Source organism: Oncorhynchus mykiss, chromosome 12, assembly GCF_013265735.2.
Source record: "Oncorhynchus mykiss isolate Arlee chromosome 12, USDA_OmykA_1.1, whole genome shotgun sequence".
NCBI classification, from domain to species: Eukaryota; Metazoa; Chordata; class Actinopteri; order Salmoniformes; family Salmonidae; genus Oncorhynchus; species Oncorhynchus mykiss.
Window position 1 is genome coordinate 27,461,120 of NC_048576.1, and position 27,995 is coordinate 27,489,114.

At 40.0% G+C, this 27,995-nt stretch overlaps 2 protein-coding genes across 6 annotated transcripts in view; both read right to left on the bottom strand.

Annotated features, from left to right (window-relative positions):
- Positions 1-13,274: 13,274 nt before the first annotated feature.
- LOC110537305 (MICOS complex subunit MIC27) lies at positions 13,275-21,224 on the bottom strand. 4 transcript variants are annotated; one of them, XM_036937292.1, is made up of 10 exons: positions 20,686-21,224; positions 19,802-19,906; positions 19,556-19,675; positions 19,207-19,261; positions 19,015-19,113; positions 16,991-17,082; positions 16,471-16,551; positions 14,810-15,445; positions 14,575-14,688; positions 13,275-14,206 (listed from the first exon to the last, which is right to left on the bottom strand). In XM_036937292.1, the coding sequence occupies exons 2-7, from the start codon at positions 19,874-19,876 to the stop codon at positions 16,471-16,473; spliced, it is 522 nt and encodes a 173-aa protein (XP_036793187.1). In that variant the 5' UTR covers positions 19,877-19,906; positions 20,686-21,224; the 3' UTR covers positions 13,275-14,206; positions 14,575-14,688; positions 14,810-15,445. The 4 variants fall into 4 exon arrangements, with proteins under 4 accessions (XP_036793187.1, XP_036793188.1, XP_036793189.1 ...); XM_036937293.1 differs by having other exon boundaries at positions 16,456-16,551; XM_036937294.1 differs by having other exon boundaries at positions 20,604-21,224.
- Positions 21,225-22,404: 1,180 nt separating this feature from the next.
- LOC110537307 (connector enhancer of kinase suppressor of ras 2) overlaps positions 22,405-27,995 on the bottom strand; it is a 76,261-nt gene continuing 70,670 nt past the window's right edge. For both annotated transcript variants that reach the window (XM_021623241.2, XM_021623240.2), the window contains 3 exons: positions 27,004-27,544; positions 26,423-26,634; positions 22,405-24,811 (listed from right to left, as the gene is read on the bottom strand). In XM_021623241.2, the coding sequence (XP_021478916.1) occupies positions 24,590-24,811; positions 26,423-26,634; positions 27,004-27,544 (975 nt within the window). In that variant the 3' untranslated portion in view covers positions 22,405-24,589. The remainder of the gene's footprint in view (positions 24,812-26,422; positions 26,635-27,003; positions 27,545-27,995) is intronic.

Sequence of the window (27,995 nt, forward strand, 5' to 3'; positions counted from 1 at the left end):
GTCCCGTTCTGTGAGCTTTTGTGGACTATAACTTCAAGGCTGAGCAGTTGTTGCCCCTAAATGTTTCCACTTCACAGTAAGTTGACTGGGCCAGCTCTAGCAGGGCAGAAATATTACGAACTGACTTCTTTGAAAGGTGTCATTCTATGACGATGCCACGTTGAATGTCACTGGGCTCTTCAGTAAGACCATTCTACTGCCAATGTCTCTCTATGGAGATTGTATGGCTGTGTGCTTGATTTTATACACCTGATAGCAACGGGTGCGGCTTTAATAGCCGAATCTAGTAATTTGAGGGGTGTCCACATACGTTTGTATACAGTTGAAGTCTGAAGTTTACGTACACTTAGGTTGGAGTCATTAAAACAAATTTTTCTACCACTCCACAAATTTTTTGTTAACAAACTACAGTTTTGGCAAGTCGGTTAGGACATCTACTTTGTGCATGACACACAATTTTTCCAGCAATTGTTTACAGACATTATTTCACTTATAATTCACAGGATCACAATTCCTGCGGGTAAGAAGTGTACATACACTAAGTTGACTGTGCCTTTAAACAGCTTGTAAAATTCCAGAAAATGATGTCCTGGCTTTAGAAGCTTCTGATAGGCTAATTGACATCATTTGAGTCAATTGGAGGTGTACCTGTGGATATATTTCAAGGCTTACCTTCAAACTCCGTGCCTCTGCTTGACATCATGGGAAAATCAAAAGAAATCAGCCAAGACCTCAGAAAAAAATAGTAGACCTCTACAAGTCTGGTTCATCCTTGGGAGCAACTTCAAAATGCCTGAAGGCACCACGTTCATCTCTACAAACAATAGTACACAAGTATAAACACCATGGGACCACGTAGCCATCAATCCGCTCAGGAAGAAGACGTATTCTGTCTCCCAGAGATGAATGTACTTTGATGCAAAAAGTGCAAATCAATCCCAGAACAACAGCAAAGGACCTTGTGAAGATGCTGGAGGAAACGGGTACAAAAGTATATATATCCACAGTAAAACGAGTTCTATATCGACATAACCTGAAAAGACGCTCAGCAAGGAAGAAGCCACTGCTCCAAAACCCCCAGAAAAAAGCCAGACTATGGTTGCAACTGCACATGGGGACAAATATTGTACTTTTTGGAGAAATGTCCTCTGGTCTGATGAAACAAAAATAGAACTGTTTGGCCATAATGACCATCGTTATGTTTGGAGGAAAAAGGGGGATGCTTGCAAGCCAAAGAACACCATCACAACTGTGAAGCACGGAGGTGGCAGCATCAAACATGGAGGTGCTTTGCTTCAGGAGGGACCGGTGCACTTCACAAAATAGATAGCAGCATAAGGTGGGAAAAATATGTGGATATATTGAAGCGACATCTCAAGACATCAGTCAGGAAGTTAAAGCTTGGTCACAAATGAGTCTTCCAAATGGACCATGACCCCAAGCATACTTCCAAAGTTGTGGCAAAATGGCTTAAGGACAACAAAGTCAAGGTATTGGAGTGGCCATCACAAAGCCCTGACCTCAATCTTATAGAAAATATGTGGGCAGAACTGAAAAAGTGTGTGCAAGCAAGGAGGCCTACAAATCTGTTTCAGTTACACCAGCTATGTCAGGAGGAATGGGCCAAAATTCACCCAACTTACTGTGGGAAGCTTGTGGAAGGCTACCTGAATCGTTTGCCCCAAGTTAAACAATTTAAAGTTAATGCTACCAAATACTAATTGAGTGTATGTATACTTATGACCCACTAGGAATGTGATGAAAGAAATAAAAGCTGAAATAAATCATTCTCTCAACTATTATTCTGACATTTCACATTCTTAAAATAAAGTGGTGATCCTAACTGATCTAAGACAGAGAATTTTTACTAGGATTAAATGTCAGGAATTGTGAAAAACTGAGTTTAAATGTATTTGGCTAAGGTGTATGTAAACTTCCGACTTCAACTGTATATAGTTCAGTAATCCATGTACACTATCTTAAGTCAAACCCCCAATCAGCTACAGGGTCACTTATATAAATATTTAGCATAGGTATGTCCAAAAAGAGTCAGTCAGAGAGACACATTTCACAGCTCCTTTAATGAACTGGAGGTCACTGCAGTAGCTGTGGGAAACCTTAGCCATGACATCCAAATCTAATTGACTTGTTTTCAATCATATAATCAGAGTGACTGATGGAGCCATGGAAAAACACATCAGTTATCCTATGGGACACACTATAGTCCATGACGTATGGCAGCATGAACGCAGAGAGATTGGCACGTGCACTCACTTAAGCCAAACAAAATCCTTTTAGTGACTGTGTGCCCACGTCAATAGCCTACAGTCAAAGACCCATCTGTCATGTTACTACATTTTGGAAGTGTGTTTTTCAATATGGTGATGATGCGGAAAATGGCCCTGAGAATCTGCTGGTTGCTGGGGGAAAAAAAGAGTAAGCGACTGTGGGACCAGAAAAGGCACTTGCATGGGGAGAAAGAGCCTGGGGAGCAATAAAACTGAGACACGATGTCAAAAAGGATTTTTTAAAATTGCTACAAGTATTGTGACTCCAGTGGTGGCTCAGAGAGAAAAGGATGAATGAATGTCCTATTACTACGACAATGGCATTGTCCAATCTGAGGCTACAGTGCCTTTGGAAAGTTTACAGACCCCTTGACCTTTTCCACATTTTGTAAACGTTACAGCCTTAGTCTAAAATGTATTAAAAAAATACTAATCCTCAGCAATCTACACACAATACCCCATAATGACAAAGCAAAAACAGGTTTTTTGATAACAGAAATAACGTATTTACAGTATTCAAAGCTTTTGCTATGAGACTTGAAATTGAGCTCAGGTGCATCCTGTTTCCATTGATCATCCTTGAGATGTTTCTACACCTTTATTGGAGTCCAGTTGTGGTAAATTCAATTGGATGGACATAATTTGGAAAGGCACACACCTGTCTGTATAAGGTCCCACAGTTGACAGTGCATGTCAGAGCAAAAACCAAGCCATGAGGTCGAAGGAATTGTCTGTAAAGCTCCGAGACAGGATTGTGTCGAGACACAGGTCTGGGGAAGGGTACCAACAAAATGTTTGCAGCATTAAAGTTCCCCAAGACCACAGTGGCCTCCATCATTCTTAAATGGAAGAAGTTTGGAACCACAAAGACTCTTCCTAGAACTGGCCGCCCGGCCAAACTGAGCAATCGGGGGAGAAGGGCCTTGGTCAGGGATGTGACCAAAAACCTGATGGTCACTGACAGATCTATAGAGTTCCTCTGTGGAAATGGGAGAACCTTATAGAAGGACAACCATCTCTGCAGAACTCCACCAATCAGGCCTTTATGGTTAAGTGGTCAGATGGAAGCCACTCCTCAGTAAAAGACACATGACAGCCCGCTTGGAGTTTGCCAAAAGTCACCTAAATACTCTCAGACCATGAGAAACGAGATGCTCTGCTTTGATTAAATGAAGATTGAGCTCTTTGGCCTCACGTCTGGAGGAAACCTTGTACCATCCGTACGGTGAAGCATGGTGGTGGCAGCATCATGCTGTGGGGACGTTTTTCAGCGGCAGGTACTTGTAGACTAGTGTGAAAAATTACATTCTTACCTCTTCCAAGAGGATGGGGTAAGTCATTTTCTCGCTCTTTGAAATGTTGCCTGAGGCTATGGTCTTGGGAGAGGAGTTAGTGGAATTCAGCAGTTTTACAGTTATAAAGGTATCAAGATTATGCCGTAAACTACCAAATTAAATAAGGACTGTCCATTTTGTTTTTGTCATATGGCTTACCAAACACACACACAAACACACAACTTACTAGTTGTGAATATGGGTTAGTGCCAACGTTTCTTAAAGGGGCACACACACACACATAGAATTTTCAGATTTTTTTTCAGTTTTAATTGACCACGTGAATTATTTTGATAAAAATGTATTGAAGAAACTTACTGTAGACCTGGGATACGAAATGTATCTTCTGCACATCTATCACTCCGGTGTTTATTTGCTTAATTGAAATTATTTTGCCACTACGGCCTATTTATTGCCTTACTTCCCTAATCTTACTTAATTTGCACACACTGTATATAGACTTTTCTATTGTGTTATTGACTGTACGTTTGTTTATTCCATGTGTAACTCTGTGTTGTTGTTTGTGTCGCACTGCTTTGCTTTGTCTTGGCCAGGTCGCAGTTTTAAATGAGAACTTGTTCTAAACTGGCCTACCTGGTTAAATAAAGGTGAAATAAAAATAAAAAACAGCATCCAGTTGAAGTCCTCAACTGCCTTTTTCTCTCTGGAGTTCAACAGAAGTCCACGTGGAGTGAGCATGGAGAGAGATCCGTTCCAAAACTTCTCTCATATTGCTGGTATACTGGTTGGCAAATAGACGAGACATAATGAGTTGTGGTGGGGTTGAAATTGGGACATTGTCATGGGCCATCCATTTTGAACTGTGAAGCTATATTAAGAAGGAAAATTAAGAATTGCCAGAATATTGAGTGCCGGAGAAGGGAGGGGGTTGGTCAACTGTACCCGTAATTGATTTAGGCTCGTCTGAAATTGTTATTGTGGGCTATCAGGTTGATTGAGGTCTACACTGCTAAATTGATAGTTATTTAGGCTAAGTATGCATTGAGATACTGATCTGTAATTATAACTCTGATGAGAAACTTAATACTACAATTATGAGATGAATATGTTGTACGTTTAATATAAATGTACATTCTGCCAGTATTGATATACTATGTTAAGTTGGGGGTTTTCATTTTGAGTGATATAACCAATGTCATTATACATTTTGGTTGGATAATTAATTGGGTTTTAATTACGATTTGGAAACTGAACGATTTCCCTGACCTATTCCTGACTGCATCTCTGATGATGACCCCAATTCTGAGCATAAGGACCCAGATGTGGAGCTCATGTTCCTACTAAGTGTACAAAGTGCCCAGAGTGTCTGTCACTGGTGTAGGAAGGGTTCGTTCTAAATGTGGTGGACATTTTTATCATGCCGACCCCCTACTTTTGTGTATGGTGCTAGTGTGATGACTGTCCGATTTGCTGTAATGAAGCTTGTGTTTGATTACATTTTTATGTTTAATGTTCTGTTCCAGATTGACAGTGTTTAGATAAGAATGGTTTAAAACTCAGCAACCCAAATAAAGGTTGTTTACTATGGATGAAATGTCAGGCACCAGAAATATGTACATTGTTTGTTTAAATGTATGTTTAACAATAATTATATAATGCTTGTATCCTTTATTTTTCCAAAAGAAGCTTAGCTTCTTGAGGGGAATGTGATAGAAAAATTACATACTTACCTTATTTGTTTGATATTAATAGTAAAAGACTATAATTTTAACTAAGAGTAAGACTGGCCTGCTAAGGCTGAGTTTTTATGGTGTCCACTCTAGCTTCCTGCAGCTAGTTTGGGCATTGAGCAAATGGGTTTTACTAGAGGGTGAGAGAACTTTACAGCCACATTCCATTCTATCATTAGTGGTGCATGTGAGACATACAGTGCCTTGCGAAAGTATTCGGCCCCCTTGAACTTTGCAACCTTTTGCCACATTTCAGGCTTCAAACATAAAGATATAAAACTGTATTTTTTTGTGAAGAATCAATATACGACTGATTGTTGTCCTATGGACAGAGTCTCCCACCTCAGCTGTAGATCTCTGCAGTTCGTCCAGAGTGATCATGGGCCTCTTGGCTGCATCTCTGATCAGTCTTCTCCTTGTATGAGCTGAAAGTTTAGAGGGACGGCCAGGTCTTGGTAGATTTGCAGTGGTCTGATACTCCTTCCATTTCAATATTATCGCTTGCACAGTGCTCCTTGGGATGTTTAAAGCTTGGGAAATCTTTTTGTATCCAAATCCGGCTTTAAACTTCTTCACAACAGTATCTCGGACCTGCCTGGTGTGTTCCTTGTTCTTCATGATGCTCTCTGCGCTTTTAACGGACCTCTGAGACTATCACAGTGCAGGTGCATATATATACGGAGACTTGATTACACACAGGTGGATTGTATTTATCATCATTAGTCATTTAGGTCAACATTGGATCATTCAGAGATCCTCACTGAACTTCTGGAGAGAGTTTGCTGCACTGAAAGTAAAGGGGCTGAATAATTTTGCACGCCCAATTTTTCAGTTTTTGATTTGTTAAAAAAGTTTGAAATATCCAATAAATGTCGTTCCACTTCATGATTGTGTCCCACTTGTTGTTGATTCTTCACAAAAAAATACAGTTTTATATCTTTATGTTTGAAGCCTGAAATGTGGCAAAAGGTTGCAAAGTTCAAGGGGGCCGAATACTTTCGCAAGGCACTGTATGTCTCCGGTTTAACTGGGCCTGCATTCTATAGATGAGATTGTGTGTGTGACTCAAGAGAGCCTGAAGGAATAGAACAAACATTTCAGTGTTTGTTCTCATCTTTGCGTCTGGGAAACGAAGCCTGGAGCCAGCTATGGCTGAAGCAGTTTTAAGTTTGGTATATAAAGACCTGGTATTCTCTGTATGATTCAGACTCTCAGTCCAGCAGTCAAGACTGTCGGTTTCATTATTGCAATAATTAATCGATATTAAATAAAGATGATTGTTTGAAGAAATGACCAAGTATCTTTCAGTTCTGAAAAGGACAACGACCCTAAGCCCACAGCCAAGACAACGCAGGAGTGGCTTTGGGTCAAGTCTCTGAATGTCCTTGAGTGGTCCAGCCAGAGCCCGGACTTCAACCAAATCGAACAGCTCTGGAGAGACCTAAAAAAAGCTGTGCAGCAACGCTCCCCATCCAACCTGACAGAGCTTGAGAGGATCTGCAGAGGATTGGGAGAAACTCCCCAAATACAGGCGTGCCAAATACAGCTTGTAACGTCATACCCAAGAAGACTCGAGGCTGTAATCGCTGCCAAAGGTGCTTCAACAAAAAGGTGCTGAGTAAAGGGTTTGAATACTTATGCAAATGTCATATTTCAGTTATTTATTTTTTGGGCAAAAAATGTCTAAAAAACTGTTTTTGCTTTGTCATTATGGGTTATTGTGTGTACATTGATGAGGGGGGAAAACTATTTAATCAATTTTAGAATATGGCTTTATCGTAACAAGTCAAGGGGTCTCAATACTTTTCCGAATGCATTGTATGTATAGATAAATATTTACGGAGAAACAGGAGGATACATGCATCTCCATCAGTTCTTGCATGTTTATGTTCATTGGGAGCACCTGGCAATGAGTAAGGCCTAATAGGCTTTTGCATTTACCGTTCAAGGACTCAGATTTGTCATACAGAAATCCACATTTGGGCAAACCTTGCACATTTCCCATGTAGTGTTTGGAAAGACCCCTGGACAGAGTGTGCAATGAGTGAGTCAGCAAAAGGACAACCTGCTGTCCTTCTCAAACTATCCCCATCTGACAGCTAGGAAACATTTGTCAGACTAAGAAATTAGAGGCAAGAATAGACCTTTATAATTATTTTAACTGTTAGGCATAAAAACCCTCACATTAAAATACCATTCTAAAATAATGGTATTTGCACCAGTAAATTCCTGTAAAATCTTCACACATGCGTGTATCCAAGAGAAAATGTCTCCCCTGTGAGTATAAACCCAGATGGAACTGAAGAACTTGGGAATGTAGAAGCAATCTTGAGATTCATTTTAAAAAATGTTTATAAATCATGGTGTTTTCCTGTCTTTACCAACATTTAAAAAACTGCACCCCCCTCCCCAACATAAAAAATATTTTCACAGTAACAAAGTGAATGGTAATATTAGTGGCTTAAACATAGTACTCTAATAATGCAATATTTGAGTAATTTGAATAAGTAAATGTTTCAGTACAAGGTCACATGACGAACAGAGAGATTGAGCCTTGGGACATTATATTAGAGGCTGCACTGGTGTTTGGGTTAGAGATAAGCTCCCTGTGGACAAATAGATAACCCAACAGTGGAATAAGTGCTACTCACTGAACTCAAACAGGCTGTAAGGGACATAGTTGGACAGAGGTATGAATAATTGAATAAGATACGTTTTTGACAGTTTCCAATTATTATTACCCAATTCTATAGTTTAGGTGACACCAGTCATTTAAGTAATGACTATTTCCAATTAGTATTACTCAATTCTATAGCTTGGGTAACACCAGTGATTTAAGTAAGAAGGTAATGTCATCGAAAACAATAATCGGTTTCCATTACATGGAACTGTGTCCAAAATTGAAGTAGATCCAAGTAAATGTGTTAAGTACCGGATATTGAGGTGATAAGCCAGCACCAAATTTTTGAAGGACCTAGCAGATTTGTTAAACAACAGGTTTCATATTTTGACTAGGGAATGTCACAGGGACAGTCAGTACAGGACATATGTCAATGCAACAGGTCAAAATGATAAGATTACAAGAAAGGGGTTCTGGGATTGTTTACTTTAGAAGGTGCCCATTTTGCTTAACGGGACACTGTTGTATCATCCGATGTGTCTGAAGTATGATTCTGTACAAGTCTTTATCAAGACTTCCTGCCCAAGATTCAGTAAGCTTGATTAAGATGAAGAATTTTTTAGGAATTATTAAAATGTAGCATATTGAAAACTAACAAAATGTTAATTACCGAGTTTACCAATGATTCTGTATCTCTCCCTTTGAAAGGTTTCCTGAGACAGGTGCCTCAGGAGAGTGGTTATTGAGACTGTGTACTATATAGTATAAAGGTACCCAGATCCCTATTAAGGGATCTCCCAAATTAAGTAAGGCCTGGCCATTTTACTTTGTTTTTACCCTACGTTTTACAACACACACCAGCACCCACACACAACCCACTTGTTATGAAAATGTGTTAGTGGTGTTAATACTGTGTTTGATTTATTGTGTGTGGTCTTTTTATTTTGGTATAAGTGGATTTTTCATGGGTTAGAAAGGATGCAACTTAAAGGGCACACAAATAACATTTTCTGAAGTATCTATTGTCCGAGTTTTGGTTGCACACATGTAAATTCTCTTGATAAGAAATGTACTGAAAAACCCAATGTAAACCCAATGTTTGAAATGTCTTTTAAAAATGAGTCTGAGGTAAAGAAAAGAAAAGGGAAATAAACACTCACTTTACTTCTTACCGATCATTGGGACGCTAGCGTCTCACCTCGACAACATCCAGTGAAATTGCGGAGCGCGAAATGCAAATGACAGAAATCGTAATATTAAACATTCAAGGAAATACAAGTGTCATTCATCATTTAAAAACTTCTTCTTAATCCAGCCGCTTTGTCAGATTTCAAGAAAGGCTTTACGGCGAAAGCACACCATGTGATTATCTGAGGACAGCTCCCCGCACACAAAAGCATTACATACATTTTCCAACCAAGCAGAGGCGTCACGAAAGTCAGAAATAGCGATAAAATAATTTACCTTTGAAGATCTTCATCTGGTTGCAATCACAAGGGTCTCAGCTACATAACAAATGGTCCTTTTGTTTGATAAAGTCCTTTATATTCCGAACAAAGTCAGTTGTTTCATATGCACTCTAGACTCAGTAATTCACTGGTTTCCCTCATTCAAAATGCATACCAACGAATCCCGTACGTTACCAATAACCTTCTTCCAAACATATCAAACAACGTTCCTAATCAATCCTCAGGTACCCTAATATGTAAATAAACAATACATTTTAAGACGGAGAATACCGGAAACCATTACTGGAGATAAATAACGAAGTACGCGCACTCACCGGAACGTGCTACAAACACTTCAGCCAAAATGGGAGCCACTTAGAAAAAATAAAAAATTCTAGCTCATTTTTCAAAAAACAAGCCTGAAACTCTTTCTAAAGACTGTTGACATCTATTGGAAGCCCTTGGAACTGCAATCTGGGAGGTCTTCCTTTTATATTCCCATTGACAGCCATTGTAATCAAGGGTGAGCTGAATTTTTTTTTTCTGGATGGATTGTTCTCGGGTGTCGCCTGACGTATCAGTTCTGTTATACTCACAGACATTTTAACAGTTCTGGAAACTAGAGTGTTTTCTATCTAATTATCTGCATATCCTAGCTTCTAGGCCTGAGTTACAGGCAGTTTACTTTGGGCACCTCATTCATCCAAACCTCCGGATACTGCCCCCTAGCCCGAAGAAGTTAATGGGGTTGAACCACCTCTGACCTGACTTTCTGGTGAGGCCTGATCACACTCACTAGAAAGTCTAGAGTCATTGGGTGAGATTTAAATGTAATATGTAAATACTGATAATTTATCAATATTAATTTATCATTTATCAATAGTCCTATATATGTGATTCGGACCACGAGTGGTGTTTTTTTACACATCAATCACATTGTGAGTCATGTGTCAAAAGGGAAGAAGTGTATGTTGTTGTTGTTTTGTTTGTTTTGTGTGTATTGTTGCTGTTGTTTTGGTCTTGCTTCCATACAAATCTCACCAGGTTAGGTCTACTGGATGGTTTGGATTTCTCCCTAAGGATTAACCCTCTAACTCCCTGACCTTGTTACTCTGGGGTGAGATCGGCAAGATGATAGGGGAGCCAATTTGCAAAAATGGTTTCAACTGTGTGTCGTTATTCTCTTTGACATTTGTCTTAGACTTTTGTATTAAGAATATTGGTAGAAGTAATAGTTTTTCATACAGTGAATAGTTTGTCTTGATTTCCTGAATTAGAAACAAACTGTTGTTCTGGTCCTTGAAATCAGGACATTATCAAGTGAAATTCACTTTGAACGAACTGAAACACTATTTGAAGAAGAAAATGAAGAAACACCAGAAGAGTGAGTGCCGGAAGGGAGGGGGGTGGTCAACCGTGCACATAATTAATTTAGGCTTGTCCCAAATTGTTTATTTGGAGTATCCGGCGGTTTGTGGAGGTCTGCACACTCCAAAATGTATGTTAATTTAGACAAAACATTTGAGATGCCGATCTGTCATTAACATGCCACAAGCGACAAAAGCTCCAGCTGAATGTCATTGCCAGAATCCATAAATTAAATTGTGTAACGAAGCATATGTGTAACTGTATGAAGCAAAGGTCTTAAGTTAAAACATTCTACTGCAATGGTTTTATAGGTTTGAACCATGGAAACAATCTGAGTCTACAGATCCCTTGTGTGTATTTTAGATTGTACGACCCGGAGTGAAGGGTTTGAAGAGATGAAGTGTCTGGTTTAATGTGTTGATTTCCAGTGGTGGAAAAAGTTCTCAATTGTCATACTTGAGTAAAAGTAAAGATCCCATTATAGAAAATGACAAAAGTAAAAGTCACCCAGTAAAATTCTACTTGAGTAAAAGTCTGAAAGTATGTAGTTTTAAATACACTTAAGAATATTATTATTATATTATTATTAGTATAAGTAAATTTAATTGCTAATATATACTTAAGTATCAAAAATAAAAGTATAAATAATTTAAAATTCCTTATATTAAGCAAACTAGACGGCAACTCCAACACTCAGACATAATTTACAAATGAAGCGTCGGAGTTTAGTGAGCCCACCGGATCAGTCTGTAGGGATGTACTCTTGATAAGTGTGTGAATTGGATTTTGGGGTTCTAGTCAAGATTCTAGCTGCCGTGTTTAGCACTAACTGAAGTTTATTTAGTGCTTTATCCGTAAAGCTGTCCCAACAGCAGAGCTTTCTTTTCAGCACCATGGAGTGAATCCACCGCTAAACATGGCTAACAGCGGAGCCTTGTCTGGCAGCGAAACAGTTCACTCATTTACTGCCTTTGAAAAAACCTAGCTGATATGGCTGACTTGCTTAAACAAATATGGTTTCTAATGACAATTGAGATGTACAAACTATGGCATAAGGGAACAACGAGCAGGTAAGAGTTAATCCGTAATTTCGATTAAGACATTAATGAGCGAGCAATGATGACGTAGTCGATATAACTATTTGAAATGTACAATGACAGAATTCAGAACATTGGCCGTTCTTACAGTATTCTCCCTGTACACCAAGTCAGAACCGTAGGATAAATAAAAGGGAGCATATAAGCAGACAGTGAAACCTCTTACAATATTAGATGATTACAGTTCTCTATATATTTTTATGTACATATTCGTATTCATTCCTTTACACTTGTGTGTATAAGGTAGTTGTGAAATTGTTAGGTTATATTACTTGTTAGATATTACTGCATGGTCGGAACTAGAAGCACAAGCATTTCACTACACTCGCATTAACATCTGCTAACCATGTGTATGTGACAAATACATTTGATTTGATTCTAAAACAAGTTATAGGCTACATGTGCACCACCATGTCAGAACAGTAGGTTAAGTTATGGGGAAAGGGACCAAATTATTAAAGTGATGCACATGGGCTACTAACAGCTTACTACACAACATACACTTAGTATTACTTTCTTAGCTACGGCATACATAGCTCCATAGCATATTACATAATTTATGCAGCAGCATACAAGACATTTTTGGACTCACCTTGTGCTGTGCTCACTTAAACAGGAAAGTGGCGCGGCGGTCCTTCTTGAGGGCAAATTTGGTCAAACTTTGCAATCAAAGTCTAGCATTCTCTGGATTAATGGTGCTTTCAAGACAACTGGGAACTCTGGAAAAAACAAGGTTGAATCATGACATCAGTGATCTTCAGGTCGCAGCTCTAGAAAGAGGCCCGAGTTCCTGACTTAGAATTCCAGGTGAGATGACCTTTCAAAACGTATTTTTCCAATCGGAGCTCAATTTTTCCCAGAGTTCCCAGTTGTCTTGAACTCACTGAAGTCTGAGATTTCCCAGTTCCCAGTTTTGGATGCGGCAGAAGTCATGCTGGATTGACAGCATGGCCAATGTATTCAACCTTCTCTGGCCTATGATGTGTTGCAAGTGAATGTTAATCCTTTTAAGCTTGGAAAAGAGAGCCTTAAACCCAGACTTGGACCACACACACCCTCTCCACTGAATAGCAGGCTAGGGATTGCTTAGCGAAATTTACAGTTAGCCACTCATTCCCTCCAAACCACTCATTATTGGTTTGATATAAGCTTATCATTATCTGGGAACTCCTCTCTGAATTTGAAATAATCAAGTGTCCCTCATTCCAATAAGTCCTTTTTGTAAACAACGTACTTCCTTCCCCTAAACATGGACTTGGTTCATTCTTATTCTGGTTTTGCCCGAAAGGCATATATTAACACTATCGCCCTCTAGTGTTTGAAATCAAATACTCATATCATTCACAATTACTTTGCATGACTATCACAATACTTTATTTACCATTTGCACTTTTTCTCTGCTCTGATTAAAATTACAAAAAAGGAGAATGAAGGAAAATGCCTTTATTCCCTATTTGGCAATTATATTGCACCAAAATTATATTGCATATTGCACACATCTGAAACATGATTATCATTGTGAAGATCAGGGCTGGGGTGATTTCAAATTGAAGGCAGTCAATTCGTGAAGTGATTTTCATTTATAAAAAAAGAAAAGGGAGTGATAAAACATGTAAAATATGTCCTCTTGGCTGTACTGTAAAATAGCCTAATATATATATATATATAAAAAAAAGTTTAAATATGTTGACAGTTCTATTAAAATACAAACAAATATGTTTGAAACATTTCCTTTTGAAAATACTAACTGACATCAAGTACAAGGACATTATTCCAATGATCCAAACACGCATATCAAACTGGCCAGTTCATAATGTAACATGACTTCCAGGTTCCTCTATGTGGGCTTATTTGTGAGTGTCTAACTCGTGCAAGAGCTGCACACATCCATAAACATTGGGGTTTTACAAAAAGGTTCAACTCAGTAGTTCTATAAAGTCTTACAAATGCTATAAAAACATGGATGTGTGTTAAAACGGCTCACTCGTTTACGAAATGCCACATGGAAAATATTTACATAGACTGACCAGACTAATAACAGGCATTCACCACGTGAATGTGGCTGACAAAAAAAGTGACAGCATAGCAGTGACCCAAGTAGTCCCTAGTAAAGAAAATAGATATATTTAGTGTAATGGTCCAGTTTGGTTAGTAACATAATTTGTGGACTCCACAAATTGAGGCTGTTCTGAGGGCAAAGGGTGTTCTTAATGTTTTGTACACTCCGTGTAAGCGCTGGTAAGTAAACCTTGTGTTGTGGCCCTGGAAGAAGAGTGTAAAGATGGCTGTTTGTTCTGGTGGATGTAGATGATGGCCTGCACCCTTCTCCCTGTGGGTGTCTTTGTAAACTGCAAGCTCATCTGCAAAGAAACACAAATGACAGAGTTCAAATTCAAATACAGTATGGGTGAGTCCTGATTCTCCATCCTTCTCCGTGTAATGAATTCAAATCGGATTGGTGAAAATTTTGTCCGGAGGCGGGAGTTTCCACCATTGGTAAATGCATGACAGGAAGTGCGCAAGTACACACTTGGGGAGAAGGGTGGAGAATCAGGACACACAGCCTGTGACTAACTGTTCCCAATCATTAAGGTAAAGAGAGAAATATGCACCTGAAAAACTATAGTTGCTTTAACAAATCACATTATTTTCCCATTTCTGTGGTTTTCCCTTATCCTTCCCCCCCCTCCACACACACCCCCCCCCCCCCCCCCCCCCCCCCCACCACCTTCTCCTTTTCCTCCTGTCGTTCTTCATCCACGCATGTTGTACAGGTCTTCATCCTCAGGGCTGACCTGGCCCAGGTCAACTAGCTTGGGGCCGGGTGCAAATTTGGGTTTCCCTGGAAATACCCAAAATATTTGTTAATTTCTTTATAGTTGACGTCAATATCTGATATTAAAAGAAGATGAAGCCAACCGCCTAGACTAAAATATCTTCACATTGATTCACCAGTGACTCACCAGCAGTTACTATTACAAACACAGATGGCTCCTCTGTTGGAGCTGGAGGAGCAGCCTCCTCAACAGGTGTAGATGCCGCCTCTTCAGCTGTAGGTGGGGCAGCAACCTCCTCAACAGGGGCAGGTGGAGGAATCTCTTCAGCAGGAGGTGCAGGGGCAGGCTCCTCGACAGGGGCCGTCTCAACAGAAGGCCCAAGGGCCGTCTCAACAGAGGGCCCAAGGGCCGTCTCAACAGAGGGCCCAAGGGCCGTCTCAACAGAGGGCCCAAGGGCCGTCTCAACAGAGGGCCGTCTCAACAGAGGGCCCAAGGGCCGTCTCAACAGAAGGCCCAAGGGCCGTCTCAACAGAAGGCACAAGGGCCGTCTCAACAGACTCTTGCAACACCACTGCCTCAGCTGCAGCAGGTTCAGTGTCAATATAACCCTCTGCAGGGGTCACCTCTGTGGTGGGCTGAGGGGCAGGTTCAGCCTCGGATGGAACACCCTCCTCTATGGGGACTGGAGCAGAGCCAGGTTCAGAGGGAGGAGCCTCCTCAACAGCAGGCATGACTGGTTCAGATGATCCAGCTTCAGAGAGGGGCTTTGCCTCAGGTATTTCTGTCTCAGGGATAGGAGATGGTGGGTGGGGCTTGCTGCTTCTAAACAGGAAAACATTGGTCAAGTTGTGTTTAATCCATAAAAATATGCTTTTCAAACTAAACTTTCCAACTCCCGAGAGAGCTTTAAAACGGCTTGTTAGATTTATTAATCATTGACCTGCCTACACTGAACAAAAATACTGTATAAATGCAACATGTAAAGTGTTGTTCCCATGTTTCATGAGCTGAAATAAAAGAGCCCAGAAATGTTCCATATGCACAAAAATCTTATTTCTTTCTATTTTTGTGCACACTTTTTTTTACATCTCTGTTAGTGAGCATTTATCCTTTGCCAAAATAATCCATCCACATGACAGGAGTGGCATATCAAGAAGCTGATTAAACAGCACGATCATGACACAGGTGCACCTTGTGCTGGGTACAATGAAAGGCCACTAAAATGTGAAGTTTTGTCACACAATACAATACCACAGATGTCTCAAGTTGAGGGAGTGTACAATTAGCATGCTGACTGACTCAAGGAATGTCCACCAGAGCTGTTCCCATATAATTGAATGTTCATTTCTCTACCATAAGTTGCATCTGTTTTAAAGAATTTGTTAGTACGTCCAAACAGCCTCACAACCGCAGACCACGTGTATGGCGTTGTGTGGGCGAGCAGTTTGTTGATGTCAACATTTTGCCATGGTGGCTGTGGGGTTATGGTATGGACAGGCATAAACTACAGACAACGAACACAACTGCATTTTTTCGATGGCAATTTGAATACCAAGATGAGACCCTGAGGCCCAGTTTTGGTAAGGTATCTTTGACCAACAGATGCATATCTGTATTCCCAGACATGTGAAATCCATAGATTAGGTCTAATTTATTTATTTATAACTTTCCTCATAACTCAGTAAAATCTTAAATTGCATATTGCATTTTATATTTTTGCTGAGTATAGAATACTGCTAAATGCATTTTTTACACAGCAAAATCAATTTGAGAACATAGAGTAGATGAAAAATAGCATCTATAATGTCAATAGTCTGTAACTCAAGACTGACAGTTGGGGGAGTTACTTATTTGGGCTTAGATTTAAAGGTTGATGCCACATATGAGGTGGTGTACTGGTTGGCTGCATACATCTTCTGCCCAGTCATCTGCAGAAGAAAAGCCACTGTATTTTAGTTTTACAAAATTTCCACTTTGAAATATCAGACTTCAGTTGCCCTAACGAAAAAGGTATCAACCCCTATAAAAATGTCCACTAATTATAAGCAACATAATAACTCACATATCCTGTGCTGCTGAATTATTTTCCTGCTGTAGCAAACTGGCTCAAATGAAAGATCTTACATCTGAATATCCCTATTGCATATCACAATAAATCCAGTTTCTGCTTTTAATTTTAGCTCATATGCACATGGATGATACAAAACATATTGACATACAAGAAAACTAGATATTGTGCCATAATACAAAATGTGTTTTAACAGTCCAAAGTATTGGATCTCATGACATTTACTAGTGTGTAAAAAGGCCTCAGTGACAGTCGAAAGGAAGCTGTGGAATTGTTTTCTTTTTCCCTTTAATATGTACCTTTACCACAGTCACTGTCTGAGTGGGGTAGCACACGGCCATCCCAACAGTGACCATACCCAGAGGAACACCCAACATCATCAGATGTGGCCCTGCAGGGGGGAAAAAAAGTCAGCTACTCTACATAGTGGAACATGATACCAAAGAGACATTTGGCAACCTGCTTATTCAACCATTCTACTGCGAAGTGTACATTTTGGATTATCTACAGTGCCTATAGTTAATCTACATCCCCTTGAACTTCGTGCACATTTTGTAGCATTACATTGTGGGATTAAAATAGATTTCATTGTCATGATCTACACAAAATACTCTGTCAAAGTGGAAGATAAAAAATTGTCAAATTTTAAGATGAATGAAAAATAAAACAATAATATACCTTGATTAGATAAGTATTCACACCCCACTGAGTCAATACATGTTATAAACACCCTTGGTAGCAATTACAGCTGTGCGACTTCTTGGGTAAGTTTCATAAGAGCTTTGCACACCTGTATTGTGTGTATTTTTTTACATTTTATTTCACCTTTATTTATTTAACCAGGTAGGCTAGTTGAGAACAAGTTCTCATTTGCAACTGCGACCTGGCCAAGATAAAGCATAGCAATTCGACACATACAACAACAGAGTTACACATGGAATAAACAAAACATAGTCAATAATACAGTAGAATAAGGGAGTTAAGGCAATAAATAGGCCATGGTGTCAAAGTAATTACAATATAGCAATTAAACACTACATATAAACACTATATGGTAGATGTACAGAATATGAATGTGCAAGTAGAGATACTGGGGTGCAAAGGAGCAAGATAAATAAATACAGTATGGTATTTGCCATTATTTTTTTCAAAATTCTTCAAGCTCTGTCAAGGTCATGACAGCAATTTTGAAGTCTTGCCATAGATTCAAGCAGATTTGTCAAAACTGTAAATTGGCCACTCAGGAACATTCACTGTCTTCTTGGTATGCAACTCCAGTGTAGATGCTGCTTTGTGTTTTAGGTTATTGCCCTGTTGAAAGTTGAATTACTCTCCCAGTCTCTGGTGTAAAGCCAACTGAAGTAGGTTTTCCTCTAGGATTTTACCTGTGCTTAACTCCATCCTGTTTCTTTTTATCCTAAGAAAATTCCCCAGTCTTTGCCAAAGTCAAACATACCCATACCATGATGCAGCAACCACCATGCTTGAAAATAAGGAGGCAGTTCATCAGTGTTTTGTTGGATTTGCCCCAAGCATACAGCTTTGCACCTAGGCCAAAAAGTGTATTCCTTTGCCATATTTTTCTGCAGTCTTACTTTAGTGACTTGTTGCAGACATACGCACGTTTTAAAATAATTGTATTCTGTATATTGTTCTTCTTTGACTGTCATTATTGAGGAGTCATTGCAATGTTGTTGATCCATCCTCAGTTCTCCAATCACAGCCATTGAACTCTGTAGCGGTTTTTTAAAAATCACTAATGGCCTCATGGTGACATCCCTAAGCAGTTTCCTCCCTGTCCTGCAGCTTAGTTGATAAATTCTACTGCATCTTTAATGTGTCTGGGTAGTTTAATGCATCATCCACAGCATAAGTATTAACTTGACCAAGCTTAAAAGAGATATTCAATGTCTGATTTGTTATTGCTACCCATCACTGCCATTCTTTGAGGTCTTCGAAAAGCTCCCTGGTCTTTGTTCACTGAACAAACATAAACGCAACATGTAAAGTGTTGGTCCTCACTTTATGAGGACCAATGTTTATGTTTGTTCAGTGAACAAAGACCAGGGAGCTTTTCGAAGACCTCAAAGAATGGCAGTGGTCTTCTTGAGCTGAAATAAATAATCCTATACATTTTTCATATGCACAAAAAGCTTATTTCTCTCAAATTTTGTGCACAAATTTGTTTACGTCACCTATTTCAATCCTACTTTGTAGCTCAACAAAATATGCAAAAAGTTCAAGGGGGTGTAGACTTTGTATATGCACTATATAATAAACTGCTGGTCAATAATCTGGGGAGTATTCAGTAACTCATTATTACCTTTCCTTGCCAGGATCAGACCAGCTAACCCAGAGACTGTGATCACACTGACCCTCGGGAAGAAACCAGGAGGAGGATCTCTCAGGAACTCATATGTATCTAGGTAAAATAGACATGAAAAACAAAGTTGTTAGAGATTGAGATACTAGAACAGACCTACTGATATGTCAACAGAACACCCCCACTCCTCACCGTGTCCAGCAGTATAGACTGTTACAGCTCCAACCTTGACAGAGGTATAAGCATTCTGGAAAAACAATGGTCAAACATAAATTAAACCAACAGAGCTGAGATATTACAGAATCACAAAAGCTGCCATTTTCAGAAAGTCCCTCACCGTCTATTGATCTCATGGCATCTCTAACACAAAATGTGAGTTCTCATTAAAAGTAGACAATTACTATAACTGAACTAAAGAGCCACTCCAAAACTTCCAGCATGTCATTCCTAAAAACCCATATTGATGAATATTCAAATTAGCCAATACAACCAACAGTCAGCAGTGATAAGAGGCCATCAGAGCCATATAGTGTAAGTATACCTTAACAGCTCTAACATATGGCCACAGCCCCACTCGGACCACACCCAGCCCACTCTGCAGATCTCCAGGCTGCTCATCCATGTAGTGTGTTGCTGTAGGGTCTGGAGCATAGATGGACAACTAAGAACAGAACAATAGATCATCATCAATTGATCGTCAAATGCATACAGTAAGAAGCATGGTGGTAATAGTCAAGTACATCCCGGTTCTTGAGTAAATTGAACATCATCTTGGTCATTTGATTACCTCTCTAGGGGAGAGCCGCACGGTTTCTGTTTTGTCCTCACTCATGGCATTAATTTGAAACGAGGCCATTCCCATTGCTGCGGAGATCGCCGCCAGCTTCACTACCTGCAGACACACAGACTTTTGTCAAGATAGGCCTAAAGTAGTCCATAGTTTTCCTGTCTTATATTCACATCTCATCAGTTATTGAAGAGGCACAGTTGAATCTAATACAACACAGGCCTACTACACCCGTTTTGTGCCATCTAGTGCTAAAACTATGGACCTATAATTGGACAATATTCTACTGTAATTGATGAAAATGATAGGCCTAAATATAATTATTCTAATGGCAATTATAATACTGTTACGCATAGTATTACAATTATCAGAACAGTACTTTACTTCATGAAGCTACGGGTGCAACATTTTTTTTAAAACTAATAATGCAATAATGGGATACTGATCAAAGAAATAAGACATTGAACTTGTTGAGCAGGGCTCTTCTAGATTAAAATAATTAAATTGATACAATAAAGACACATTTAGGACAGGTTATTAAGAAGAGGTGACCTCTTTCACATTGAACGAGTAGGCTATCTATGCTAATCCTGAAATATACAGGAAAACACTTGGCTACATCCATTCTATATATACTTTAAAATCCACATTCGTAGCGAACGTTAACTAGATAGAATTTAGAGTCAGACCACAGCAATTTGCGTTTGGAGCTACAAGTTCTAAATGATGCGTGTAGCAAACAATGTTGTATTCACGCAATTCTAATCGACATACACACACGTAAACTGATACATTATTCGACCTTTTAAAAACAACCTTCGAGTCCCAGTTCAAACTCAAGGAAAACATTGTTTAGGAAAGACTTGCAATGTACAAATACTCACTGGAGCAATTATGGTACCGCCAGTGTCCTACCGGTGGCGACCAGGGACCAACTTTATCATAGGAAAACGCGTTAAATCCTGTTAATCTGTAACCACTTTCGTGCCCTCAAAGGCACTGTGCTATCGTTACATCAAATTTCTGTGTAACTATACCCAGATAGACCACAGCCCGTATTTTCCAAGGGAACAAATTAGTCATAGTGGGCAGAACAACCAAAGAGATGGACAGAGCCAAGCACGAGTTAGCGAGTTTATATTGGCTCGTTCTAGTGTATCTACATATTTCCGTTAGTGAACGCCTACTCTGTGGAGTACGCGTGTGCAATAACTCAATTGGCCTTTGCACTCCTTCTAAACAACGCAATATTTTACAATTTTGGCAAAAGATAAAGTCTACAAAACTAGGTCCACTCTGTTCATAACAGAGTTTAGTCTTGGGAACAGAAAACTGTATTGGGATCAAATGTTTCAAATGATCAAAATGTGCGGAATGTTGACCAAAATCCATCTCCTCTCATCTTTTCCCACTGCCAGCCAAGTTAAATTGTGAGTGGAAACGCCAAGCGGATGTTTCACATCTATATATCCGGTGAAATACCTGACTCCTTGTTCATCCATCATTGATTGGACTGAATCTTGGGTGCCGGTGTTGTGCCCAAAATTTCCCCCCTGGCATAACCCCCCCCCCCCCCCCCCCCCCCCCCTCCTCCTTTTTATAATTTCCTTAATTTTGTGGCTAGGGTCAAATACTTTCTGTGTGGCACACACATCAGGGTAAAATACTTTCTATAGAACAAACTTCACGTCAGGATAGGCAACCTAAATTAATAATGATTGTATGTGTATATGTGTATATATTGTATATATTATATTAATTGTATATATTATATTATATTGTATTAAACATAAAGGGGGGAGTAAAATGTTGGCAAGCAGAAAACATTTCAGAACAACTATGGCGCAGTTATTATCCTTACACTTTCAAAAATACTAGTTGAATAAGGCATAGGAGAGATGACTAATTTTGGCAAAGAGATGTATTTATAGACTAATAAAAATCAGGAGCGGATTTAGGTACGGGTGACATGGGCAGCCGCCCAGGACTTTCTGCTACTAAGATTGCCGGGGTTGGCACCGGGCCATACAAGCTAGAACTGCCACATACACTTGAAACAAATAGCCAAAACGAAAACTGCAGACAAATTTCAGCTACTAAGATCAGCCTACATTTCGTAGGCTAAACTGACAACTGAGTGAAGAGCAGAAATCTCAACTAGCAAGCAAGTCGCAGCAATGAAGAATACAAAGGGGGGGGGGGGGGGGGGGGGGGATTCTGTCAGGGGGGAGATTTTCAGCACAACACAGGTACTATTTACATTTGGATGCAAGAGCTCCACAATACTTTTGAGCTAATATTGGATAAGTAGAACAAGAGCTCAAGCAGTTGAACCTTTGTGGTGGCGGTATCAGCTCCAGTGAGCTTCTGCCCAAGTTAAGCACTGTTTACTGGGTCAGTGAATAATGACCTCCACTATAACAATGACATACACATAGCAATGTTAATCAGTTTTCTTTATTTAGAGTATTGTTCTTCATTCCTGATCCTATCCTGGAAAAGCCTGCCCATTATGTGGGTCCCTATCAGCAGGGTTGAAGATCTGCTTTAGTTCAGAGTCCTGTTTTTATTGAAATAAATAGACATGAATGCATTTATTTGTGCAGTAATTCAGTTTATTGGTTTTACAACTTCAGTTTTACAACCTCGTACTGTATATATTTCTGAGAAACAAAAAGGCTACTTTTGATTCATAGGAAGAATAAATGTATCTCTTTCTTGATAACACTTTTTTTAATCAGTTAATGTACAGATAAACAGATAATAATATACTTCCAAAAAAGAGCAATATGTTCCTTTTTTTAATGTCGCAGTGCAACTTACATCTTAGCTACACACCTGCGCAGTTGTACTATGAGGTGCACACCTCCAAAATAACACAGTGGAACCCTGGACAGATTGGGCAGATTTCATGTACAATGTTTTAAAACATTGTGAGAACAATTACATTCTGGTTAAATGAAATACATTCTACAATACATGTACTGCTATTCATAAAATTTGAAAGTTGCAAGCAACAACTTGAGAGTAACTGCTGACACGTTTTATAAATGTTAGTAGCCTAAATGTCTAATATGACATGTAGCCAAACAATGCAGGGCCTGTGTAATCATACTGTATAATTTGAAGTCGATTATACTGTATAACAAATGTACTGACACCTAAAGGCATTTTAAGTATCAGGACACAACACTGGATGAAAACTGGAGGTGAATTGAAGAAATGTCAATATCCTGCCAGGAATAAGGGAGCATGTATTAAGCAGCACAAAGAAAAACATTATAATTAAAATTTGATAGAAATGACATATTCCATCACAGGTAAAAGAAAGTCCAGAAAAAAGGCCTAAAAAGAATCAACCAAGTATGTCAAACTTTAAAAATGAAAAATGTGTTATGAGTTGTTGATCATGTATTTTAGGCAGAAGGAATGCAAAACACATTGAAGTACTACTTCTTAACCTGTAGAAATAAACAACTTAAGCAAATACAATTCGACACAATTTCTGGGATCCTTTTGAAAATAAGCCAGTACCTTCACATAAAATCAACAGAGACACAGAAAGGGAACAGAATACATGAGCAAAACTCAAGACCTGAATCAACCCTGAAGATCAGGACGTAACTTCTGTGACAGGTGGAATGAAGCAAAAACAGTCATTCAGGAGACGCAATGCTTTTTGTCTTTTATATACTTTTTCTAAGAAAAATATAAGTAAAAAGATTCTGTCGTCACAGAATCTAAAGATTGCATTCACAAGTATATAGTTCACAGTTTTAAATAGAGGGTGCTGCTATGCAAACAATATCATATTTTTATTTAACACATTTCTCAACCTCAATGGCCACATGTACATGTTTACTACCATGCAGATGTTTGATTTCAAAAATAAATCTCACCAACAAATGCTATAATGATTGGCAAAATCAAAATAGCTACAAAGAGACATATCAATAAATGTAAAGTGTCATTCCGGTGAGCTGTGTTTGGCTAAACTACTTTGTTTAAATGTCAAACAAAATGTACATAATTATACATACATGTTAAACATGCAACATCCGTACATACAACAAAAATGTGTAATAAAACCCTACTGAGCTTCATACACTAAAAGCCCAAATACCTCCATCTCTTTCTCTCACTCTCTCTTCCTCACACACCTCTGTCCTATCCACACTTACACAAACATACAGTGCATCACATACACTTTTACACAGATTGAGGCTTTCTTTCTGGGGGCTCAGGGTCACACAGTAACATGTTGGCCCAGTAGGGGGGTGCATTGTTGTAATCAGAATGATGCCTATAGCCCGTCGCTACATAGCTCTCTCTTCAAGCAGCATTAAAGGGGAAATAAAAAATGAAATAAAATCAAAGCTTGCTTCCTCTTAAGCAAGGAAATAAATAACAAAAATGAGAATCGAAGAAAAAAATGCACTGCATCAGCCAAAAACAGTTCTTGTCTTCTTTTTGTTGTTAAGTTCTCTTTCAATCTATTCATCTGTTGCATTTTCTGTTTTGAAGATAATAATGAAGAAGGATAGTTTCTCCACACATGCAGAATGGCACCCCGTGGGAGCCTTATTTTATTCAATATACAGTATATACACCGACCGTAACTCTCTTCTGTTTGATCTCAGTGCAGTATGTACACATATTACAGTGATTGGTTTGTCAGTTCATTTGCTGTGAATGGTGACGGTAGACCCTGGCTGCATCGACGATTGGCGGGGAAAGAGATGATTGCATGATTCCACAGTGTCTTCCTGTTACTCTGTATCTGAGCACTCAAACGTGAGTTTCGATGAAGGAGTGGGTGTGCATCATCAGAGGTGGAGACAGGGGTGAGAGGTCGGACCCCTCAGGGTGAGACTCTGTCGGGGCAGAGCTGAACTCACAGATGTCCACAAACAGCTCATGGTGTTGCTGCTTCCACTCCTGGAACTTCTGGGAGTTTAGACCGGGGTCGTCCAGCACTTGGCTGATAATGGCCAGATCACCCTCTTTGGCCTGTGGGAACACATCAGTTAGTGTTTGGCTTACATACCACCTAAATGACCCCACATATGCCACCTCCATCGCATTGATATAGACAGCCACCTGCTGGACCTGTAACATCCTATTCCATTCATATTTGCCCTTTGCAGTGTTTTCCCTAAGCGCTGGCCGTTGGCTAACCAGCCAATAACAGACTGATTATTGTCCGGCTACTTTTTCCACTTCATAAATTAACTAGGCTTCTTTTTATTTAAAAGTTTAAATTCGCTAGTCAGAAAAGTCAGTATAGCCTTCTCCCCCCAGAATAAACAATATGCATCTTCTAGTGCCCTATTGGTAGGAAAGGCGCCTGTCAGTCATAAAGCGAGCGATGACAGGGAAACACTGCTGGTTTGTCAGTCTGCTGTCTGTCCCGACTCTCGGTACATGCTTCTTCATCGTCTCCTGTGAGTGAATTTACACGCCCCATGTAATGTAACTGGTAACGATGACTTGAAATCTATTTAATTATTGTTTTGTGGCACATTCAACTATTTTATTTCATGTATTTTATATAGCCAGCCACGGAGTCGGGGCACAGGCTATTTCCTGTGCTTTGATTGACGATCGAACAGCAAGTGTTGACTAGTTTATTAATAGTGTCGAACTGACTGAATAAGTCAGTCTCCTACTGTATATACTTTGCTATTCATAAATCATACAATGTCCATGGTATCTCATCGGAACAAGTAAACCAAATATCTTGTTTGTATTTTCCTAGGACTTGAAGCCCATGTCAAAACTTGCCACAATAAACTAAATTGAAAGAGTAGACTCGACTAGTTTCTCTGACTATATTACTAAGCTACCGCCTTCCCTCTAAGTCCAACCCCCAGTGAATGATTGCCAGGTCTGAAACCCCACCAACTCTGAAACATCCTGCCCCCTCCCCTGACAATCCCACCCACAGTGAATGATTGACAGGCCAAACTGTTAAAGGGATAGTTCCCCCAAATTACAAAATGACACATTGGTTTGCTTATCCTTAGTGTCCACAGCCACAAAGCCAATAAAATACATAATTTGAAGAACAAACATCATTGTGGCAATTCATATCTTGCAGCAAAACTGTAAATATGACTTTAATCTCAAGAGAAGACAGGTTAAAGGTTAAAAAAAATAAGCTTATTTTACCTAGGTCTAGATGATATCCAATGCAACACACTGAATTCATACATTTTCAGTCATTTTAATTGCAACGTCATGTCTTTCTACTCAGTACCACAACTCATTTAACCAATTTGGGATGTAAAGTTGTACAAGCATTTCGCTACACACGCAATAACATCTGCTAAATATGTGTATGTGACCAATACAATTTGATTTGATTTTAACTATTCAATAATTTAGCTGTATAGTTTGGATGAAATCAAGGCATTAGAATGTACCAGAGGCCACCAAAATAGAGCTTGTTCTGCAAAAACAAAATGTCTTTCCCCAGGAGGGGAAACCGGAACCACAAAGTCCGGAACTCCCTGGCTGGCTACTTTTCATATTTGGCTGGCTACTTCATATACTTGGGGAAAACACTGCCTATGACTGCCCCACAGCCTGCCCTGTGGCTGTGTCCCTTCCTCTCCGTACCTTGAGCGTGCTGCGCAGGGCACGAATGCGGTGCAGCTTGTCATTGATGACAGGGTCATTGCAGCGCTTGACGAAGGAGCGTCTGAACTCCTGTTTGGTGGAGGGCCTCTGCTCCCCCAGGGCAGACAGGCTGGCCTGCTCTATGGAGCGATACAGCTCATGAAAGCCATCCACTCCCTCATGATCATGGCCTCGCTCTTTAGACCGAGAATCTGAGCGGGGAAATTAGGACAGGATTTCAAAGCTCTGTACTAAACCTTATTCAACCATTTTAACTTGGATAAAAGCTTTACAAAGTACCTTGTCTAGGGTTGCTAAATTCTGTGAACTTTCAATAAATTCCCTGGTTTTCCAGAAATAGTGGTTGGAGGATCCAGGTTTTCTATGTACTCCTAATTCCAGGAATCGTCCAACTGGGATTTCGGGAAAACCAGGGAATTTATTGAAAGTTCACAGAATTTTGCAACCCTAACCATGTCATCAAATTAATATATAATCAAGGCATAACCAGGTATATGTGTATTTTTTAAACAGTAACTTGAAAGAGTCCTAAAGAGAAGCCTGGTGAGAGCAGGAAGTACCTTGTTTTTTTTTGGAGTTGTGCTTTCTGAATGGCACCTCATCGTCCTCACTCCTCTCCTCTGAGGGTCCTGCTGGGCGCAGGCTGCCCTTGGTGCCCTGCACGTCCCTGTTCCGGGGCAGGCTCTGGCTGCGCTGCTTATGTGTACAGTGGTGGAGGCGCTGCTCACGCTCCTCTATGTCCACCAATGGGAAGGGCCCATCTCTGTCAGGTTGCCGGCGCCTCTGGGCGGGTAGCGTGGCCTGACGCCGGCGCTCGGGAGACATGAGCAGCTGACCCATTCCCATGTGGCCACTGCCGTAGCCTCCATCGCCCCTGTCACCCTCCCCCGGCACCGTCTGCAGAAAGTGGAGGCCCGAGCTGGTGAGAGGCGTCTCGATCAGGTCCTGCCAGGAGCGGCGTTGGGTGTCACGGAGGGTGGGGCGGCAGCTGGAGGAGTGGGTGCTCCCGGGGACGTCCGGACGGGAATCTTCAGCAGAGGAGTGGGAGTACGTGGACTCACTGGAGAAGTGGCGCTCAGGGAACGGACTGGAGGAGTTCACCTGGAAGGGCACCAGTGGACAGAGGTATTTAATGATAGGGTCATTATGTATTGTATGAGTTTAAGCATAAGTGTGCGTATCAGTGGGGGCTTCGGAAGAGGAGGAAGAGGAGGAAAATCCTCCTCAGTGAATTTCATTAAAAAAATGTTTTTAAACATTTAAAAAGTTATCCTTTTTAGATAAAACTGTACTAAATATATTCATATGTCACCAAATAATTTATTAAAACACACATTTTTGCAATGAAGGTCTACAGTAGTCTCAACAGCACTCTGTAGGGTAGCACCATGGTGTAGCCGGAGGACAGCTAGCTTCCGTCCTCCTCAGGGTACATTGACTTCAAATGGTTCTCACCCCCTTCCAGTAATCATGACAACTTCCAGAGGACAACCTCCAACCTATCAGAGCTCTTGCAGCATGAACTGACATGGTGTCCACCCAAGCAAAGAAT

Coding starts and splice junctions, on each gene's coding strand:
- LOC110537305 (XM_036937292.1), bottom strand. CDS start 19,876: ATGGGAATGGCCTCGTTTCAAATTAATGCCATGAGTGAGGACAAAACA. Junction 19,114..19,206: donor AGTCTATACTGCTGGACACG/GTGAGGAGTGGG, acceptor TATTTTACCTAG/ATACATATGAGTTCCTGAGA. Junction 17,083..19,014: donor TCTGATCCTGGCAAGGAAAG/GTAATAATGAGT, acceptor TCCCCCCTGCAG/GGCCACATCTGATGATGTTG.